At 36.1% G+C, this 23,551-nt stretch overlaps 2 protein-coding genes across 2 annotated transcripts in view; one reads left to right on the forward strand and one right to left on the reverse strand.

Moving 5' to 3' along the window:
- LOC121263089 (zinc finger protein ZAT10-like) overlaps positions 1 to 386 on the reverse strand; it is a 1,177-nt gene extending 791 nt beyond the window's left edge. Inside the window, exon 1 of the mRNA XM_041165879.1 lies at positions 1 to 386. This exon is cut by the window's left edge and continues 791 nt beyond it. Within this exon, the coding sequence (XP_041021813.1) occupies positions 1 to 196 (196 nt within the window). The 5' untranslated portion in view covers positions 197 to 386.
- A 15,885-nt stretch (positions 387 to 16,271) lies between these two features.
- On the forward strand, positions 16,272 to 21,990 carry LOC121263090 (adenine phosphoribosyltransferase 1-like). The gene is made up of 7 exons (XM_041165880.1): positions 16,272 to 16,512; positions 17,021 to 17,134; positions 17,308 to 17,418; positions 17,787 to 17,879; positions 19,685 to 19,834; positions 20,226 to 20,284; positions 21,719 to 21,990. The coding sequence occupies exons 1-7, from the start codon at positions 16,323 to 16,325 to the stop codon at positions 21,770 to 21,772; spliced, it is 771 nt and encodes a 256-aa protein (XP_041021814.1). The 5' UTR covers positions 16,272 to 16,322; the 3' UTR covers positions 21,773 to 21,990.
- Positions 21,991 to 23,551: the final 1,561 nt, after the last annotated feature.

The raw sequence follows: 23,551 nt of genomic DNA on the forward strand, positions 1-23,551 counted from the left end.
TAGCTGCGCCGCCGCCCCCACGAGCGAGCATGATAAGGCAAAGAGCGAGGTACTCTTCCTCTGTGGGTGGGTTATCAAACCGTCCACGCCTCGAACGCTTGCGCTTTGTCCATGGCTCAAGGAAATGGAGGTTGGCGTCCTCGAAGTGGAACGAAGGGGTGGCTGTGTTTGGAGAATTGAGAGCTTCCAACGCCATCTTTTTTGCCGTTTGCTTCTGATTCAACTGAGACCAAATGAAGTGAAAACTCTGAACCAAGGAACTGAAACTCTTCTAACTAATGGCTAAAAACACTATTCAGAGAGAGAGAGAGAGGAAAAGAGAGAGAGCCTTTGATTTTTGAAGGATGGATTAATATGAGTGAGAGTGAGGAGGGTGCGATGCGTTTTATTATATAAGGAACGAGAGAAGGAGAAGGAACTTGCGTGACAAGTGGTGGGAAAGTAATGATGGCTGCGTTAACTTAAAATAAAACAATAAAAAATATATTTAATTTATTGAGAGAGAGAGAGAGAGAGAGAGAGAGAGAGAGAGAGACAGAGAGAGGGAGTGGAGCACGTTTAGCGCAAGAGTGTGTTTCTTGGTGGCCAAGGAGGACTGGAGTGGGTCAAAGACAGAAGGGTGGGTTTGGGGGGGAAGTGACTGGGTCGGTTCTACGTGAATCCTGCGAACCGCGTCTTGAGCCTTCGTTTGGAATTACAATTTTCTTCAACTCATCATTATAATTTTTTTAAATTTTAATATAAAATATAATAAATAATTTAATTTTTTTAAATCCGATAATAATAATAATATTAAAAATTAATATTCTAATAATATATTATCATCTTAACTTAACTCAATTTAATTCAACTCAATTTAACATCTAAATACAACTTTGAAATCAATATAAATGACCACACTTTTCCTTTACAAAAAACTAAACACAAGTGCTTATGTAGCCACCGGCAGCGCTATGTGCACATTGTGTTGTGAAGAAATATCTTTGACCTTTCATTTTTTTTTGGGGCCGACGTTCACACCCAACTGCAGTGTTTTTTTGGGCAAATTAGTTGGTTTTCTTGGCGTGGTGGACAATCTGGTTGTTTCCAGAGTGGATGCCCGGGGTTTGTGGCCGGGGCATTTGGTTTAGAGATTTCCAACTAATTATCTTCAGACACAACACATTATATATATAAAAAGAGATATATATATATATATATATATTTTTTTAAAAATTTTAATTATTTTTTATTTTTCTTAAATTAAACTTATTGAATTCTTTTACTAATTATTCATATATACCACACGTTTGATAAGAAAAAAAAAATAATAAAAAAAGATATGATGTATAGTGTTTTGGGATGAATAATATAAATTTTCTTTTGGTTTAATAAACGGCGGTGACGGGCATACAAGCAACCTTATTCTTTTTCTTGTTTTCTTTTTTAATAATTGTATGGTCTTAATTTGAAGATACATCCCATGTGAACTCTAATCACAATATTTGTTAAAAAAATAGGAAATTTAAAAACGGAAGTAGAATTGGAGATCAGGATCTATACTTCCAGAATAAAAACTAGTCGAACTGACCCAAAGACTTGAACTTTCCGAGCAGGTTGATCTGTAGCTCGGGTCCTCTAGAAATATCACAGGAATGTACGAGAAACATCGAGGAAATGTACATGCACTAATTTTGAGTTGGTCCACACCGGTAGCTCGAATATTGTCAATTAAAGAAAATTAGTTGATTCATGGATGATTTCAGAAGCAAAGGTGGACAAGTGGAGCTAGAAAGAACCATTCAAGTGGATTGTTTAATGGGGTCCGCCAATGGGGAAAAGGTTTGCCATGGATTAATAAGAATCTTCTAAGTTGACCTTGACACTGCTCATGTGCTTAATTTCCGAGCTGCCTTTGTTCTCCTTTCTTGAACTGCTATGGTCGAAAAGCCACCACGAGTGGACTTTGTTGGCAATTAGATATGCCCACAAATTTCTCATTTTGTCAGCAAAATTGATTTTTTGGTCTCATTAATGTGTAAGAAAATGGATTTTTCATGAGAAAAAGGGTAATCGTTCACACTTCGGGTCAATTTCGTCTCAAGAGGCAGAGGGTGAAGGGGTTTTGGAATTAGGATCCCTATTCCTACATAATGGTTGATGTTATGCTCATGGCCGAAGAATCAAGGAAGGTATAATCGAAGTAGAGAAATATTTAGCGATTATATAAAAGAAAATTCATAAACTAACGTGATTTGATATAATACATCATATTATAAAATTATTTTTATTGTAAAATAGATATAACAGATTATATAGAACCACGTCAGTTTGTTCATGTGTTTATTTTTATAAAATCTATTTGTTTGTGTCTGTAATACTTCTCATTGGGGGTGAAAACAGACACTATCAGTGCAATTTTGATCCAAAATCAAAACTGAACTAGCATGTTTTTCATAAGGTGGTATCAACCGAAACCCATCGATTAAAGAGGACAAAACCGGCCGACGTGGTTTCGGTTGATTACGTTATGTTCATCAGTGTTTTTGTCGATTTACCTTTCAGAACTCCATTCACAAATTTCAAAACAAAATCATTACAAAAACTATGAAAATTGAAAATAACCTCATCAACAACAGGGTTGGAGAGAGCAACTCCATTAGAGAGAGAGAGAAAGCTAAAAGGGAGATGCGAGAATATGAGAGAGAGAGAGAGCATGAAACAAATCAAATGGATCAGAGGGAGAGATGGATGACAATAGGGTAACAACAACGTTGGATAGAGTGATGATATTAGAGAGAGAGAGCTGAGAGGAAGATGAGAGAATCAGAGAGAGAGAGCTCAAGCTAAAACGGTGTCGTTTTATTTTTATTTTTTTCTAAATTGTAGATATTAAACAACGTTATTTTATAAGATTGTTCATCAGGGTTTCGGACCGGATTTCTGGGTATACCCGATCCGGAACCAGGGCTGGGTTTCGGCCCGAATACACCCGGGTTATGACCCGAGTCGGAACCCGGATGAACCAGGGTTTCTACAACCCGGAAATCCGGGTTCCAGCTTCAACTCGGGTTTTTTTTTAATTAAATAAAAGCCTACAATATCTATTTTTTTAGAAAAAAAAAATAAAGCTCAAAAAGTTTTTTTTTTTTTAATCTAAAAGCCTATGTTACTGAAAAATTAGTAATATATATATTTAATTTGAGATTAGATGATCATGTACATGTAATATATTCCATATTCTAGTATGATAATACTACTGTTAAAAGTTATCGATCAAGTAGTAGTACTTCTAACCTCTACTACTTCTAACCTTCCATGGCCATGCATTATCATGTAAAATGCATGCAATAATGTAATTCACTACATATTAAATTAAATTATATTACATTACATTACATTACAAAACACAAAATTATAATATATGAAAATTACAAAATACTTCAATTTAAAGTTTGAAACTGCATCTATTCAGCTGCTTTTGTGTCCTTCAAGTGTTTACTAATTGCATCAGCGTGTCATGAGAAACTAGATAACCTGAAAAAATAAAATTTTTACTAATTACAAAATATAAATTGCTATGATCATACAAATAAAAGAATTGACTGATTATGCAAGAAGAAAGTACTTACTCTAAATTTTTTTTCAGCATCAATGGATTGGAAGAAGATAATGATATCCTTTGACTCGCGAGAAAATGGATTGGAAGAAGAGAATGAAATCTGCAATGTCTACTAAAATTTCTCTTTACATTCTAGCATTTTCATATTTATTGGCCAAATCTTCTCTAGTTCCATTTGGCATTTAAGCTCAGTTTCTCTTAATCTTCTTGAAAAGAAAAATCAGTTCACAAGTAACTTCTCTGTGGATCCATAGCATTATTTCCACTATGGAATTTTCTTTTCCTGTTTTTCCTCCTTCCATTTTTTGGGTCTCTAGAACTAGGGGCCACACACAAATTTTTCGTAACCCAAAACACAACACAGTGAGTCACTTTTGTGTGTGTGTAAAGAAACACACCCACACACACACATTACGGGTTAATCTATTTTCTTGGTAGCTTAAACACAGTGAATATTTTACTAAAAAAACATCATTCTAGCACCTGGGTTTGTTCTCCCACTCTAGCACCTGGACTAACAAGCACATGCATTAAACCTATGTGATAAATCTGACCTTTTTTATTCAAGCACATGGACTAACAAGCACATGTATTACGCCTAAGTCTCAAATTTCTTTGAAATTAAGATCTTTCTATTACTAGTACTATATGTACGTACAGTCTGTTAAGGTCAATGCCCATATGCTTTCTGAGTTGCCATTCCTCTGCTGAATTCTTATCCTATTCATGATCTGTTTAACCCTTCACCTCAACAAGTCTACTGTCATGATGATCTTTAGTGAGTTTTGGTTTTTTTTTTTCAAATTTATGAGGTTCTCTAAGTTCTGAAACTTCATTAGAAAGTTCAATTTCAGTACTTAAGAAATCCAACAAAGATTCAAATCTCTCTCTCTCTCTCTAAAGACATCAGTCCCAGATATATGAGGTCTATTACAGAAGTCTATTGGGCCCAAGGATATATGTATAAAATCTATAGAAACAGGGATTATAACATTCAAATTTTCCAATAACAAATGTAATGTACATATTTGTCAATCTCTGAAAGAAAAAAAAAATTCAATCACCTACACAATCAACACCTAAACCCAGATCAGACTCATGGAGAAACCTAGAAATCCAATGGAGAGAGAGAGAGGGAAATAGAGAGAGAGAGAGCAGACTCACGGGTCACGATGGAGGCAGGGACTTAGGGAAAAACTGACGGCGACGGAGATGCGGCGGCGACAATGGGGTCGCAGCGACGAAGAGGCACGGACTTAAAGTTTCTTGCAAATGTACGAGAGAGAGAGAGAGTGAGAGACGGATTCGGGGGGAAGGGGTTCCTTAGGAGGCGTAAAGACCCGGGTACCGGGTTTAAAACACGGTACCCGGGTTTGTAACCCGTATCCGGGCAGGAAAGGTCCGGATTTTTCAACCCGGGTTTCGGCCCGGATCAAATCCAAGTCGAAACCCGGAATCGGATCCAAGTTTTTCGGGTTCCGGACCGGGCCGGAAAAAAATCCGACCCAGTTGAACAGTCTTATTGTTTTATATAATATATATATATTAATGATATACACAAAATACATTGTACAATACATTGTAAAATATATATTACATAATAATATTATAAAATGAGGATATTTTTAGAAAATGATGTTACTTTTATAAGATGTGTTACAAAGATACCTCTTATTTAAAATATAGTTGTATAAAATATTTATAAAAAATATTGTATGTAAATTATTTTTTATATATATATATAAGTCGATTTTATTAAATTTATAGCGCCAGTCGAACTATTCTCTGCCAATTTCGACCGATTCCAAACTTCGACGGCCGTTCCCCGTAGACGCGTCAGTTTCTATACCACCCACCCCTCATCGAAGTGATATAAATGAAAGAAACAGAACAGTTTTGACAAATGATTACTGAAAAAACAAGAAAGGAATAACTTTAGCCTGCAGCAGCCGATAAACCAAGTGCTAAAGAAAAAAGTGTAATAACGTCTGAGATACTTCTCCCCTGCCCTCCCAACAAAATGAAAAACACGCGAACTTTTAAGATAGGCAGCGCAGTTTGACAAAAAGAAAAACCCAATCTTTCAACTTTGAAAAAGGTTTAGGTTACGTTTGGATCGTAATTTTATTTTAATTTATCTCAATTCATCATTATAATTTTTTTAAATTTTAATATAAAATATAATAAATAATTTAATTTTTTTTAATTTTAAAATAATAATAATAATAATAAATATTTTACTAATATTTTATTATTTCAATTCAATTCAACTCAACTCAATTCAATACAACATTCAAACGTAATCTCAGACTTCAAAGAGACTGTGACTGCTCGAAAAATCAGTTCTCCAGCGTTTTAACTCGTTCTTTTCGTCAGAATATGCATAGAAGTCATGGATATGCTTAAAAAAGTATCTGATGCTTCCGGCTGAGCGTGAACTCTGAATGAAAAACATGACATTTGCTGTGCTTCTTTCCGGAAGAAAGTACCGATACGCGTGGGGTTGGGCCAAGTGGACTTTGGTCCATTTAAAACTCTCTCTAATTGAAAATGGTAAAATGTAAGCTAAAAAGAAACAACATTTTTTTAAATGAAAATAATCCCTGCTAGATTTGTATATAAAAAATATTTCATTTTATCTCATTTTATTATTATAATTTTTTTACATTATCACACAAAATACAATAAATAATTTAATTTTTTAAAATTTTAAAATAATAATAATAATATTAAAAAATAATATTCTAACAATATTTTATTTAACTTTCATATCATCTCATCTCAATTCACTATCCAAGATTCCAAATCTCTACTAAAACTTAAAAAATGGAAGAGAGATAAAAAATAAATAAAATAGATCTATAGAATTTGATCAAAAACTTTAAATACATATTAAGTTCGAGGGTCTTTTTTGGTTGTTGTTGTTGTTGTCTCTATTAGATAAGGACTGATCATTCCATGGGACTAGCCATTCTTCAATACGAGGAAAAGTCATTCACTTGCTGAATGAATGACTATTCTAAGGAGAATTATGTAAAATTCTTACAACTTATGTCTTTAAGAATAAATCTTCTCATCAACCACTATTAACTACACTATATACCACACTCTATGTGGCAAACTGGATTCACTAACAAGTGAACCGGTTCTTACTCCACCCCCTCTATCTTGTTCCCGCTCGAAGGAAGCACGATGAGAGAGAGCTTGAGGAGAGAGAGAAGTTGAAGAGAGAGAGAGCTTGATGAGAGAGAGAGAGGTTGAAGGCCGTGATGAGTCTAAAACTGTCAGTTGTGGGGTGTGGGGGTAAATATTAACTAATGTATAGCAAAACCCTTTCTTTAATAATGTTTTTATCATTATGTTGGTCAGTCAGGCACCAAAACCAATGAGGTGGCCAGACCCTCAGGAAGAGCTTTCTGAAGGAGGTTGGCCACTCTAAGACTTTGGCAGGTGGTTCGGCTACCAAAAACTGGGTGGTTAGCCATCATTTTTTTCAATATTTAAAATTAAAAGTAAGAATAGTGGCATTTTTGTAGACAGTTGTGATGCTTGGATATTTTAAAATTTTTATTTTATTTTATTTAGAATAGTCATCTTTTGTCACCAAACAAAAAAGAATAGAAATAAATATTCCTATGCTAAAGGAATGGGAATAGAAATGTCTTATTCCCTTGGGAAAAATAATAATTCTCGGTGTAAATCAAACATGTCTTGGATCTCCAATCTTCAAGTTTAAAGGCACCATTATTATCTTGAAGTCTATAGCATACGTGGTGCAGTCGTGATATGGATCTTACATGTGGCGCCCTCAATCTCCCTTATATAAATACACAGAGATCGAGACGTTAGGATGAAGACAATACGGTCACACATCCCAACGAAGTGTCAGTGTGTGTACATGCAACAATATACAAATAAAATAACGCAGCGGATAGTCAACTAAGTACCAGAATTTATTTACAATCAACATCAGTAAAAATTTGAATAGCAGTTATATAGTCATCCATAAAAATATATTACAATAGTTTTCAAATAAACAAACTAGTGATCCCAATCACTTCTCGGGCGGAGCCGTCTCCTCAGGCTCGCCCTCCTCCTCCTCATCTGTATCAAAATCTGCGTTACCATAAAATGGTATCGCAGGTAAGTATGACCCCAAATAACAACGTAATATAAAATGCATTAAATGCAACTAACATGCATGCACATGAAAAATATGCATTTTACTCAACACATTATTTTTCCCGAAAATAATTATTTCAACACACGCTAAAATCTCATTTTGGCTCAAAATATCCGTAAAACATTTTTCCAGAAAATGATTTACCCAGAAATCCAACTCGCACTATTTTCTCAGAAAATAGTGCATTAACTCCATATGCACCATGCATTAATTCCATATGCACCATGGCCTCCCCTATAGACCATCCGCACGTCCTGGCTTCATAGCGGTGCTCAGTTTCGCGCCCGGCGCCTACATGGCCAAGCCACACTACGCAACGAGCGATGCCCAGTTCCGCGCCCAGCGCGTACGTGGCCAGACATCCTCTAGTCCCCGCCAGCAGAAGGACCACGGAGTTGGCACGAGACCATCTCGTCCGATCCCATTGTCGCCCAGCGACAACCCAGGGACGTTATTCAGTATATTCCGCTCCCAAGTAACTAGAGGAGCTCCACCGAGTTAATGCCCTATCTCGGCTCGGGGTCGTGATACACACGCACCCAAAAATATTATCACATAAAATCATATCTTTTCAAATCACACATGAGCATGAATGCAATGCACGAAAACCCAGTTTTCTTTACAAACATGATCATGCATGAAATAATGATATGAACATGCACCAACACTGATCCAACATCCATCCAGAACCAATCCCAACAAATCCAATCAAAACAACTCATCAACAACCAAACCAATTAAACCAAACCAACCAAATAACTCCAATCACAAATCCATCCGACCTCTGAACTCCTCGGACTCAGTCCGGCATGCCAAATAAATACAGTGAAATGGGTTAGTGTAAAAATACATTTAAATTACGAAAGTTCCTTGGAGAAATACTTACAGCGCTATATAGCAATTTTCGAAGGATCACGAAGTTGGAAAAGGCGACGTCTGAGCAACACCACAGTGTAAAATACACTGTGGCCGTGGGTCACAATATCCAACTTTTCAACGGGTGCAAACGAAGACTCAAGATTGATAGGATAGGGCCTAGGGAGGTCGGTGAAGCTAGTGGTGGTGGTGGTTGGCCGTGGATGGCGGTGCAAGGGGTGTTTTTAGGCCAAATATACCCAAAACGAAAATGGAGTTGGATGTGCTTCACCGATGATAGATCGGAGGTGGGGTTGGGTCCAATGGGTTGCCAAAAGGTCGAGGATGAAGTGGTGTGAAGATGGTAGCCAATGGTGGTGCGACGGCGGCGCAGCGGCGGAAATAATGCCGCGGCTTCAGTGGGCTCATGGTGGCTAACGGCAGCGCGAATGGAGTTGAGATCGGAGGGGTAGCGTCGCCGGTGGTTGGGGAAGCTAGGGAGCCGGGCGGTGTCGACCACTGCCGGCGCACGGCGGCAGGCTGGGCGGACGAAGAATGATGCACAGGAGAGAGGGGGGCTGGGTCGCGCGGGAGGGGAAGGAAGAAGAAGAAAGAAAAAGGAAAGAAGAAGAAAAGAAAAAGAAAAGGAAAAGAAAAGAGGAAAAGAAAAATGCAGAGAAAGAAATGAGGTCTAATCCTCATAACTTGGGTCACAAAAATGATCAAACGGAAAAGATTTTAAAACAGTAAGTTAAATAAAATAATTTAAACATAATGGTAAAGTCAAATTGAAATAATTAAATCCCACAGTAATTAATTTAATATGAAAAGTAATTTAAATGTACAACAATAAATAAATAATAAGAAAGCACATAAAAATTAATTTTCACCAAATTAAAATCATAAAAATAAACTCACTAAAAATCCAACCAATTTTAAAATACGAGAATAAATTTTTAAATAAATAAAAATAATCATTTAGTAAAAATATACTAAAATGCGGGGTGTTACATTACAGTTTGATTAGGATCGAGCTCCGACTCCGACAGGCGTCGGAACCAAATTGTTCCTCAGACTCCGACTCCGAACTGGAGTCGGAGTCTGACTTTGAACGGAGGTCGAAGCTCCATTCAGAGTCAGACCGGACCGTTTGTTTCTTTACGTTTCTTGCGGATCGAGTTGTGCATCGGCTTAGGGCGTTTGTTTTGTGTATATAGGACATTGTGGAGACAAATTAAAATGTCTTTAGGGCGCCAATACTACCATATATATCAAAATATTAAAAACTTTACTACCGGCAAAAAAATGAAGAATCTGATACTAATAAAAGTTTTAAGCAACATGACTCAATATTGGCCAAAATCCTAATTGCAAAAAAGATAATTAATATTGGAGAATATAAAAAAGAAAAAAACAAAAATCAATGCGGCCTAAATAAGAGTATCACGTGGTGGGTCCTTGTTTTAGTCTTTGCTCGGATCGAGCACAATGTAATGTAACTACATAAATATGATCACCAAAGCCCAAGTCCAAATCTGTAAAAAAAAAAAAAAAATACTGAAAAGATAAAAAAAAAAAACCTTAAATACAATAGTTTAAAAACTAAATAACATGTATGATGTAGCCATAAGTTATAACAGTCCTATTTATAACGTAATAACAACATTGACTTAGCCTTGAAATATAACTACATAAATATTAAATACGTATTTCACTCAAATGATTTTTGGTCCATTGGTCATGTCTGAAATGAAAATTGAAAGTTGCAATCAATAAATGAAAAAAAATTTGATAATAAAAAATTGAACACAGTAAAAGTAGAATTTGATTCTTACCAAGAAATGAGGTTCTCTCAACTCCATCCCAACTCTCAATGGGCGTCCGTCTCAGACTCTCAGTCATTGGCAATTATGTTAGGATTCACAATTAGATCTTTAAAATCATAAAAAATAGAAGTTAGAAACATTAAAAATAATTAAATAATCATTTAAAAGCATATAAACTTATTTGATTTAAGTCTATAGCTCTCGGCATCAACGCCAACGGTATCTAGTCCAATGGGCGTTTCACTTATCCAATTCTGTGTGCAAACGAGAGCCTCCATGGTTGACGGTGATAATGAATTTCGATAAGCATCCAACACGCGACCTCCAGTGCTAAATGTCGACTATGAGGCAACCGTAATGATAGGAATGGTTAGCACATCTCGGGCTACACGGGAAATGACTGGATACTTGGTGGAATTAACTTTACACCAAGTTAATAACTGAAATACATCACTAGGTGCCTCGACAACTTCTATAAAATATCTTTCAAGCTCAGATGTACAATACATAATATTCCTTGTTGACATGAGTTGATGATACTGCTGTATAATACGATGGCCTCTAACCCCTACAGATGGGTCAGTATCACCTGAGGAGGCTGTTGACCCCGCCAGCCTCGAATGTGAGGAGCTACCAGTTGCGGATGAAGACTGACAACTATTGTTGTAGTGATTATATAGGTCATCAATATCACTTTTTAGCACTCTAATAAACTTTGCAACATTCACTGTCCCGATGATGGAATTTACCCAAAATACTAGAATGACCAACTTATATCGGGAGTCAAGGATCACAGCCACAAATAACAATATATTTATCTTCTCAATATTCTTTCAATATTTATCATATTTGGTTTTCATCCTCATAGCCATAGTAGATAACAATCCACCAGAGTCAGTACAACTATTTTCCAAGTGGAAGTGAAGTTCTGAGAGCTCACTGAAGAAAGATTTCACAGTCGTATATTTGAATCCAGATAGCCGCATGCTTATGTCATAAAAGATTCTTAAAAATTCAACAAAGTAGCTCACACTGGTCCAATCATGTGCGTCCAGCGCACCAAGCCCCTGTCCTACTAGCTCCAACAAAGCATTCCTCAGGCCCCCATCCTCGACCTCCATCCACTCGAATGTTTTTTGGTACTTCTGTGCCACATCCAACATCATGTATGTAGAGTTCCATCGAGTTGGAACGTCTAAGCACAACATACTAGAACATTTAATCTTAAGATCTTCTGCTATTGCCTTAAACTTAGCAAGCCTTTGAGGGGAACCCCTCAGATATCGTACAATGCTGCGGACTTGGGTAATGAAATACAACCTCTTTTAACCCCTCAACAACTATGAGGTTGATGATATGAGCATAACATTGAACGTGAATAAACTCGTCGGCCCGAATGACATCATTTCTCATTGTCGTGTTTTGCTTAAACCAATCAATTGCTGTTTCATTGGCACTGGTATTGTCAACTGTAATACATAGTACTTTTCGAATTCCCCAGTCCTTTAAATAATCATTCATCTTCGCCCCAATGGATGCACTTTTATGATCCAAAATATCTTTAAAGCTAATAATTTTTTTTATGCAAAATCCACTCACTGTCAATGTAGTGTGCTGTGATACACATGTGGCAGACGATCTGTATGGACGTCCATGTGTCAGTCGTAAACGACACTCTCTGGCCAGTGGTAATAAACATCTTACTCATCTCCGCCTTGTCTTTCGCATGCCTCTTCATACAATTTCGCATCACCGTATACCTTGATAGAATGAAAAATCGTGGCTCAACAAAGTTTAGAAATTGTCGAAAGCCTCTCTTCTCGACTGTGGTAAAGGGCATCTCATCAGTAATTATCATATCTGCAAGCATGTCCCTCAACATCTTCTCACTGTATTGAGGGATGACCAATTTCTTAGTCTGTGTACTATCAGTAGCTGTAGAAGTTTGGTAACTGAGGTTGGTCTGATCAGTGGCCGCCAATGCTTTCGCTATCTTATATCGTTGGCAACCATTTAGATGTGCTATTAATACATTGGTGTTTTACTTCTTCGAATGACATCCACAAAGTTGCCCACAGTAATGACATCTTGCTATCGGGTTCGCAATATCACCAGGAATTTTGGTGAAATGCTCCCATGTCCATGACCTCTTTTTAGAAGGTCGTGGTGGTTGATCTTGCTCAATGGGCATCTCCTCATCTTCATTGAACATATCCTCATCCTCTATATCTACTGGGAGTGGAAGTCGACTACTAGCACAAGATGTAGCTGCTCTAGATGTAGCGGCTCTAGATGTGGCTGCCCTAGATGTGGTTCTAGGGGTGGAAGTACCTACCGGTGTAGGAGTTGTAGCATTGGCATCCGCCACATCCCCTTGTGGACGATCATCTCCACTAGGTCTAGGATTCATACTACAATCAATGAAGCTGAAAAAATAAATTAAAAGCAAAAAATTAGTTTAAAAATAAACTAGGCTATATTAAAAATTTAAATCAACGCAAAGATATAGAACATGTATTATTGTATCATAAAGTGTTCCAAAATATTACTAATTTAAGCCAGCATCTAAATAAGATTAACTTTGACATGTAAATAACATGTATATGTATATATGGAGGGGAAGGGGGACAATAGGAACGTTGTCTATCATGAATATGATCATCAACATCAACCTTGGCCTCGACAATAATTCTAGACAAAAGGTGATTACAATAATAGTATGCGCATTTTGTCTGATCTATCTAGCTTTTGCACTTGATAAACACTTGATGATAAAAAGTCTATCCACCACACACCACCACCTTATAAGCTAGCTAGGATGATAACCTCAGGCTCACGCCATGGTACTGGGCACGCCCAGCTAACTGGCCAGTAGTCTCTCATGTGGTGTTGTCCTATCGACCAAATTAGAAAAAAATTATCATGTCATTAAAAAAATATATATATTAAATTTTCCACCTTCTAGCTAATTAATAACCTTAATTATATATAATTGTTATGTATTTATATATAGATCAAGATGCATTAAATTTATCTAATTCAAACGTACGTCTATATATATATAAATATATATGGTCATGCATGTAACAAAAATAAATTATTTGGGGTATTAAATTAATAAATGGGTTTAGCTAGGGGTTGTTAAATCGAGCTTTATGAATGGATGTCCCTTTCTGCTAGCACTGATCTTTATTTGTTTTGGATTATTTTTAAACTATGATGATTTGTGTTATTTTGTTTGATGTGTGTGGCTTGTTTAGGTGGTCCATCACTCCATCTCCCTTTTAGACACTTAGATTCGGTAGTGAAAGTGAAATCCCACTAAAGAGTAGTACTTGTGTCTAGCTCATTTACTTTCTGCTGATTAGGTAAATTCATGACAGACAACATTCCTACTTAAAGAAAGTTAAATTGAGTAGTTATACATGGTTCATGAATTAATGCTTCTCTCTCTCACTCATTCTGTGCATATATACATATAAACACTGATTATGTTTTCTAATAATTCAAGCTCAAATTTTAAACTTATATATAAAGTTATAAGAAAAAAATATTAATATACTCAAAAGAAAAAAAAATAACATTGCAACAACAAACTTGTGAGTCCATTATTTTAGTAATCATGTCTCGAATCATTGATCATATATTTTACAAAACTCCAAAAACATTTAATATAAAGAGATCGTGGGAAATCAACTTGGCATTCAAAGGGTCTAGGATTAGGATGGGATCAACCTACACTCAAATACCTTACCTAGCTAATTAATGAGCAAGCTAGCATGCATGATCCACCAACCATGATCCCCATCCATGTAGATATAGCATTAATTACACATGATTATTAATTATTATTATATGTGCATATATGGACTGTCACGAGCTCAAGGTCTTAATTAATCAATTATATCTAGGCTCAAACGTCCCAGCTTGTCATTATTTTCTATATATAATGTATAACAATATGATACTTTCAATTGTTCTTGATACTTTCAGATTAAACACATTGCAATATTGCATGCATACAACACATTGCTTTAAGGAGAATCTGTCTAATTTCATAGAAACATCTCTTACACATTTTATCAAACACATTGTATGCATACAACATAACTTACAACCACATTACACATTTTATCAAACACATTTCCTCACTATAAATTTACAAAACAAGTTCATTTCAATCACAACAAAATACCCAGACGTGCATGCTATGAGTAACGGAATACATAAAATTAAATCAAGCAATTTAATTTTAGGGCTCGAAATCTGGTTTTCACTGTAGGCTAAAACTCGAATTGAAGTCGCGCACTACGGAGGAGCAAAGACTCACAACGGCAATAAAGAGGGAACGAGGTGGCGAGGTAGAGGTTCACTAGTTCAGCACTCTAACTCCGTTTACTGACTACTTCGACTTCGACAGAGTCGGAGTTGGAGCGGATGTTGGGCACAGTCAGAAATTTCAAAATTTTGCACAACCCTAAGTTTGATGGTGATTGTGGCATTTAGGGCTACTACCCTCCCTATATAAGCGAGCAATTGTCCAATTTGCTCTCCATCCCTATCTGGGTGGTGGGACACTTTTCAGTCTCACTTCCCAGCCCCGTCCCGCTTATGCAGATACCACTATCTAGCTGTTGGATAGATGGATGGCCTTGTAGCTAGTCTAGAATCCACCAAACAACTCAAATCCACATGTCTATCCACCAAATTAACAAATTCACCCACCAAATTTACATGTTAAACACTAAATACACAGATAGAACGAAATAAATATATCTTAAGCAAATAAATAAAGGATTTGAGCAGACCACGACGAAGACTGGCCATGATTTTGCATAGAGACCACGACCATGTGTTTGCATAGAGATCCACGACCCATTGTGGTCGTAGTTCTCTAAGCAAACCTCGATCACGCTGTGGATTGTTGGTTTGCACAGAGAACTACGACTATAACCGACAATGGGTCTATGTAGAGACTCACGTCGTCAGGGCCTTGTATCTTTGAGTAGGCATACGACACACTGTGTCACATGGAGATAATTGTGGAGAATTACCTTGAAGAAAAGAAAGTGGATGAGGAGATGAAGAGGGGTTGGGTCGACAATGAAGAAGAGAGTCATAAATGACAGGAGCGAATTGAGGATGAAGAAAAAAGTTAGGGTTTTTAATGGATGAAAGGAATGAATTAGGTTACGTTTGGATAATCAGTTAAGATGAAAGTTGAAAATTGAATAAAATATTATTTTTTAATATTATTATTGTTTTGAGATTTTATTATATTTTATGTAAAAATTTATAAAAATTATAATGATGAGATAAATTGAGATAGATTGAGAGTCTCAATTCAAACCAAGCCGGAGTTTTTAACTTTATATATACAACTTATGCAGGTGGGGGGATACCCATTCTAGCCCCGCACCCGCTTTTTATTTTTAATAAAATCTCGCCTACCCATTTGCTTGGATCGGGCGAATTGCCCGTTTGGATTCATGCGAGGACGGCCAGATGGGCTGGATATTTACAATTTTAAGAAATTTAGTTCGAAAAAAAGTGGTTAAATCTAAAATTCACATGAAATATTATATTTTAATAATAAATTTCATTTTTTGGAAAAAAAAAAAATGTGAAACTTGGACACCATAACTTAAACTTTAAATAATTTAATTCAACGTATACATAATTGCCAATTTCTTAGGTTACTACAAGTCAAAAACAGAATGGAGTCTGGACCTTGCTTCCCGGGGCAGCCACCGGTTGGACCGAAATGCCCTTCATAATTAAATCATAAACTGATGTTATAATTTTACACTAGAGTGTTTAGAAGTTCTGACCCAGAGCTACTACGCCCATCTTTCCAATGGCTACGTACGGATTACTGCGAAGAGCCTCGCTTCTCTCGTGCTCGAATTCAATCTCTCCGTCACCCACTGCCTCCCGCCGATCACTCGCCGCTCCGTTTCGACGCTACTCCGTTTCCTCCCGCGCTCAATTGATTTCGAGTGGCTCTCGGAATTACCGTTCCGCTCTCTTCCCTCTGCGCTGCTCTGGTAAATCTGTGTCTGTCTCTCGCATTTGATCCTCCATGAGTTTGGATCATTCGTTGTTGTATTTTTAATAAGTCTTCGTCCTTAGTGTTACCATCTTCGTCGAAAGAGGTTTTTCAGGGGAGTTTATTACATTTTTAGAGACGGTTCGGATTTGGAGATGATTTTATAGTATAAAAATTAAAAAAATATTATTTTTTAATATTATTATTTTAAAATTTTAAAAAAATTGAATTAAAATTTAAAAAAATTGAATTAAAATTTAAAAATATTGAATATTATTATCATATTTTCTGTAAAAACTTCAAAAAATTATAATAAATGAGGCCAAATGAAACAAAACATTCTCGAATCCAAACCTATCTTCGTTAAAAGTGACTTTTAGGGAGTGGGTAACTTGGTCATTTTGCTTGTCTTCTCGCTCCTTTCTAAGCGTCAAAAGGGTAAAGAGGAAGCATCGCAGTTTTTCTCTGTCTCTCTCTTTCTTGACATTCCCATTGCTATTGGGCAGCGAGTGACTCTGTGAAACGACCCAAGATGGCTTCTGAAGAGCGCCAAGAGCCTTGCAATCGCATAGCGAGAATTGCCTCTGCCATCCGAGTCATCCCAAACTTCCCTAAGCCAGGTGCGCTTGCCTTCCATTCGTGCTTTCGTATATTTTTTGTTTTAACGTTTATTTTCTTATTGCCCTACATGGGAGATCCAGATTTTCAGCTTGATCAGCCGGGCTAATTTAATTGTATTTATAGCATTTGAACCCTGACGGCTCGGTTTGTTTACGGCTACCCAATTTGATAGGGATCATGTTCCAAGATATTACCACCTTGCTTCTTGACACGAGGGCTTTCAGAGACACCATCGATTTGTTCGTTGAGAGGTACAGGGACAAAGAGATTTCCGTGGTTGCAGGTATTCTCTTCATATGTGGTCCATGTGATAAGATACGACACTCCATTCTGCGATATTGCTTGATTTGGGCTTCTTGTTAATAATTCTCCTCTGTTTTTTTTAACTCGAACAAGCTTGAGATTGTTGGTTTTGTTAGTCTACGTAGCGTATATTTGGACGGTGCCTCGATAATAGGCTCTGTTGGCTGGCATGTCCAGCTAAGTTCGAATTTTCAAATGTATGGATTGGAATTTTTGTTTCTTTGGTTATCTTGTACAAGTGAAAGTTTGGAAATTTATGTTTCTTGGATTGACTAGTTTTTCTTGCATGTAAGTTACATGTGTAATGGGTTGTAAATAATTTGGCAATTGCAATATTAATGAATGCAGGTGTTGAAGCTAGAGGTTTTATCTTTGGCCCTCCCATTGCATTGGCTATAGGGGCAAAGTTTGTCCCCATGAGAAAGCCGAATAAGTTGCCTGGTATGTTTCTGACCATACATTTTCTGTTTTTTTTTTTTTTTTTTTAATATGTTCCTTGTGTTTTTTTAAAGGATATTAGAAGTTCATGGTATCTTTAATTACTAATTGGATGGACACAACGTATCTTGATCAATCAAACTATATATGGGGTGTAAGGCATTAAAAGCCATCTTTTTTCTCAACAATTTCTTCGTCATAAGCTTGATGGAACAACTTAACTCAATATGTATACGGCTTTAGTTAAGTGCTGAAAGGCTTCTAGTGTGTCGTTTTGTAAATATTGTAGCATTTACTTCAATGGTGGTAATCTTTAGATATTTTCAGTTGGGTTGAAGATCCATTGATAGAAACTGTTTCAAACTCAAGATGATGATGGTCTGTGCATCCTTCCTTTCAATGAGAAATAGTCATCAGTAAAAATAATGTAAAGAAAAGATATGCTAAGCTTGAGGGCTGAAAGCTTATAAAAGAAGACAAACGAGAAACAAAAAAAGAATATGAAGAGGAAACTAGTCCTCTCAACTCCCAGAAATCCAACTATGCGCCCGCAATTACTGATTGGCGTATCAAGTTTAACAAATACTAAAACAGAAAGGAAAATAAATATGCTTTAGTACAGCATATCCAAACTAGGATAAAAGGGAAATATAGGTAGTAATAGCAGAGGAACATATATTTTGTAGATCATTAGCCCATAGGCAAAGTCAGTGTAGATAGGAGGGAATATTGTTCATTTATCATGAACAACAATAAGAGGGCACTAAAATGAAAAAAAAGTTATCTTTTGGCATAATACAACATACAGCTGGGTGCAGTTAGGGGTTTCAATATGTGACACAACCTGTGAACTCAACACGAACACTACACGATATCAGCGGGTTTAGGTTTGATGTTAACGGGTTCGGGTCAAAACGGTTGATTCGTTAAGACACGATTTATAAACGGGTCAATAACAGTTGAACCCACTTAACCCGAAATCAACTCGTTTTGACCGGTTTAAATTTTATTTCAAAATTATAATTTTATTATTGTTGAGTTGTAATATTGGTATTTCTCAATATACTTATGTTTTTATTGTTGGGATTGTAATTTTGGACCTATACTCATATTTGTTATTGTAGCGTTTTTAATATTGGTTTTATTATATGTTATTGATATTTTTTGTTAGTAAGTAGTCTTATTTTTTTTTAAGATATTGTGGCTACTAATAAATAGAAAATTTAACATTTATGCGAAATATATTTAATTAAGTTAAATGGGTTATGCGTGTTAATTCAACTCATTTACATGAAATGGGTTTAAATGAGTCATGTCATATTGACCTATTTCTAATTAATTATTAAACGGATCAAAGTGGGTGACACGACCCAACCCATCAACAATAAATGGGGAGGGTTATGGTTTGAAAGTTTGACACGTTCAGCTTAACAGGTTGGATTAGGGTTTGAAAGTTTGACACGTTCAGCTTAATAGGTCGGGTTTGGGTTGACTTATATAGTTGAATGTTCATGACTTGACACGACACGAACACGACTCGAAAACACGAATTGCCACCCTAAGTGCAGCTGTAATCGAAGGTTCAATATCTGGATTCACCTTGTAAAATTTCTTAAATTTTATGTAACTTCAGTTCTAAATGTATCTGGTCTGGTAAATTTTGCGTTGTGTATGTGCCCATGAGGTGTGAAGGAGTTTTGAATTCCTCTGTACTCCTGTGCCCAAGTCATTTGACTTTTTACCTGACAAGCAATTTTTGGGTGCCATAGACAATTTCAGGAATGGTTAACAATTTGATGGTTTTGCAGGAGAGGTTATTTCAGAAGAGTATTCATTGGAGTATGGAACAGACACAATCGAGATGCATGTAGGGGCTGTTCAAGCAGGAGAGCGTGCACTGGTAATAGATGATCTCATTGCAACTGGGGGAACCTTGTGTGCTGCAATCAACCTACTTGGTAACGTGCTAGATTTTGAATTAAATTTTACATACAACATACATGTGTAGAGGAGGTATATTTTAGACAGAAAGGCATATGGTAAAATTATTGGCAAGCCAATCAACAAGGAACTTTGCTTGATAATGTGGATGATGGATCAGGCAGGTCCATGGACATCATCAGCAATTTACAATTGACAATTCGTCTCAAATAGTATTGGTGTTAGAGATTGTAGCTACATTTTGACAGGCTTAGTGTTCTTTTCTCTTAACATTGTCAGTGAGAGACATGGTTTCGATGTAGACAATTTGGCTTGATAAGTATCAGAATCTTGTTCAGTGGCCTCTATACTGCTCAAGTGGTTCCTCTATACTGCCTGTTCACTTCATTTTAGTTTTTTTGGCTGCAGAGCGTGTTGGAGTTCATGTGGTTGAGTGCGCTTGTGTTATTGAATTGCCAGAGCTGAAGGTATGTCCCTCATCAGAAAGCTACTTGTACCTCACTATCAAGAATGGTTGAGATTAGAAGCTTTAAAATGTGCCGAGTTTTATGTAAACTAACCCTTATGCATGAAAACTTTACCGTGGCAAGATCTGAAAAAGCTTGATGCGACTCGTGGTTCATCCATGGCAATTAAGATTTCAATGCCAAATAGTAATTACTAAACTAAGTTATGGTAAATTTCTGTTGCAGTTGGTAAATTACCCAGGAGGAGGCACTTATAAGCAAACAAGATCTACAGTTTGTAAACAAAAAAGATACGCATATAAATATGCCATATTAGAAAATTTAGGCATCTAAAATAGTATAAAATTAAGTGCTAAAGAAACTCGAAAACTTCATTGCCAAAATGGTAGAAAATCGGATGTCAAAGTTAGTGCCTAGGACTGGACTTTTGCATATGATCATAATGGCTCAGTTTTTTTTTTTTTCTCAATCGGTAAGAATGACTCAGGGTTTTTATAGGAGGAATGTGGTGAGCTGCCTTATAATCCAATGTAAAAGTAGAGAAATTATCTTCGCTATTTTTTATAAGTATCTTAATATGTTGGTTGGTATGTTTAAAACGATACAATCCCAAGGATCTCAGTGATATATCAATTCATATTTTGCTTTGCCATGGATGCTTTGGCAATGGAATATGCTTGATTCTGCGATATTGTTTAAAACATAAGTTGCTTGCCAGCCTTGCCTTTTGACATGACTGTTTAGGACGACCAAACTCCCATTAAGTCCGGTTTGGATACAAAAGTCTCTCTAACTCATCTCGTCTAATCATTATAATTTTATCAAATTTTCACATAAAATATAATAAACAATTCAACATTTTCAAATCTTAAAATAATAATAATATTAAAAATAATATTCTAATAATATTTTATTCAATTTTTAACTTTCGTTTTAACTCATTTCATTTCAACTCATTATCCAAACCTCCCTTAAGTTCATCGTGGTTTGACGTGTTTGAGTATTTATTTGCCAGACAACATTGCATTGGTTTATGTACCTTAATAATTCGTGTAGTCAATGACTTTGAAGATTAAGTTGAGAATTTCTATATTTATTTTCCTAGAATATTACTTCAAAGATTCCATTTGAATTGAGAAATGATCTCAACTCATCTTATCATTACAAATTTTTTAAATTTTCACACAAAATATAATAAATAATTCAATTTTTTTAAATTTCAAAACAATAATAATATTAAAAAATAATATTCTTACAATATTTTATTCGATTTCTCTAAAATCATTTCATCTCATCTCATATCTTAACGGAACCGATATCTATAATTAGAAACAAAAAGAATAATAATACTTTCTGTTTCTTGCAATGATGGCTAGAGCTACATAGACCAAGTCCGTCCTTGTGTTGCTGATGTGCATTATTGACATATTTCAGGGTCGGGAACGGTTGGGAGACAAACCATTGTTCGTTCTTGTTAATGCAGCTTGATCTTGAGCTTGTTATCATACCATTTCATAAATGCTAGAGTTGTTCTTTAAGCTGGAGAATTTTGAAGACTGCTTGGATTTAACGGGGAACGATGGGATGGGTAATAAAGGTTTGTTTGTGTTGATGTGGAAGAGACGCAGGGTGTTGATGTAAGCAGTAAACAAAATTATTGTTGTGAATTTGTGATTTTGTATTTTATTCAAAGTCCGACTTGGGTATGACATAACCACCCCTTCTCCCCTTTCCCCTTCTCTTGTCTCCCTTAATCCTCCGTGATTAGTAACTGAATGTGCTAGAGAAACTGGTGTCCCATTTCTCTCTGAATTGAGTCGGTGTTTTTCCAGAATTAATTCCGACTCACGCCTTTTTTCAAAACTTTCCTCTTCCATCACCCCCGTGCAAGAACTCATTCTCTTGATTACAACAGATATTGGTTGTTCAGACTCCATCTGTTGCATTGTAAAAGGGTGAGATGAGGGGAGGGGGTTGAGGGGATTAGAATTTAAGACTCTGATCTATTAAAATTAAAGTGGTTTTGTCGACAGTTTTTAATTTCGGCACTCAGCTTATTTAGCGAGTTTGATGAAACAGCAGAATTCTTTTCTAAATTGATAGAAACCACTTGAGTCACCAACAAGACTATTGTTCAGGTACATTGAACAATTGTCGTGACCAACTTCTTGGTCTTGTTATCAAAAGGGTCATTACTGACACGATGTGCAACAAAATTACGAGTCCTTCAAATGAAAAAGAAGCTGCTGTTTCATTCTTTGGGGAAAATCCCTATAGCTCTACGATGGAATTATCCGGGATACTAGTTATAACGTCTCAATAGAAGATTCAAATCATATGATCTATACTCTAAAAGGACTAATCAATGATACAATTGAAACTTTATTAAAACATTATAAAGAGCAAGAATTTTTTCTTTCAAAACAATATAGGATCTCATGCATCACCTACGTTTATCCTTATCATATGGGATATTACAATCTATCCCTAAAATTTTCAACGCCCTCGTTCGGCCAGTCCATCGTAGGTGGCACGACTCAAGTTTCACATTTATGATTGGGATAGACTCTGATACTATTTGTAAAGCCCCAATAGAAGATCCAAACTATATGACCTATACTCGAAAAAAATTAGTCAATGATATAATTGGAGTTCTATTGGAATATTATAAAGAGCAAAAACTTCTCATTCTCCAATAATATAATATCTCATACACCACTTATCTTTATCATTATCACATGGCGTATCACACCAGTTTTGATATAATGTTCCATACCCTTAAAAACGATAGAGGACACACACATATATGTACGTACACATACATGTATATGTACAATGCACGTATACCAATATCCAAAAATTTCTCTTACTTAAAAAAATATTCTAAAAATTCCTTTTCTCCCCAAGGATATAAAATAACCGGCCTTAAACCCTGGGTCATTGAAAAAAACAATGGTTCCTAATTAAAATCTAATATAAATAGAGTAATTCTACATATCAGTCACTGTAGATACCTCACACCCCACACCTCGTACAAAACAATACATCATCTCACCCACTCTCCTCAACTCTCCTCAATCTCATCGAACCCTTCTCTCATCAAGCTCTCTCTCTCTCTCTCTCTCCTCAAACTCTCTCTCATCTCATCAAACTCTTCACTCTCTCTCTTCAAATTCTTTTCTCCTCATCACCCTTTCTCTCATCATTTTCACTCACTCTCCTCAATCTCATCGGACCCCTCTCTCATCAAGCTCTCTCTCTCCTCTC

The sequence above is a fragment of the Juglans microcarpa x Juglans regia genome, chromosome 4S (genome assembly GCF_004785595.1).
Source record: "Juglans microcarpa x Juglans regia isolate MS1-56 chromosome 4S, Jm3101_v1.0, whole genome shotgun sequence".
In the NCBI taxonomy this organism is placed as follows: Eukaryota; Viridiplantae; Streptophyta; class Magnoliopsida; order Fagales; family Juglandaceae; genus Juglans; species Juglans microcarpa x Juglans regia.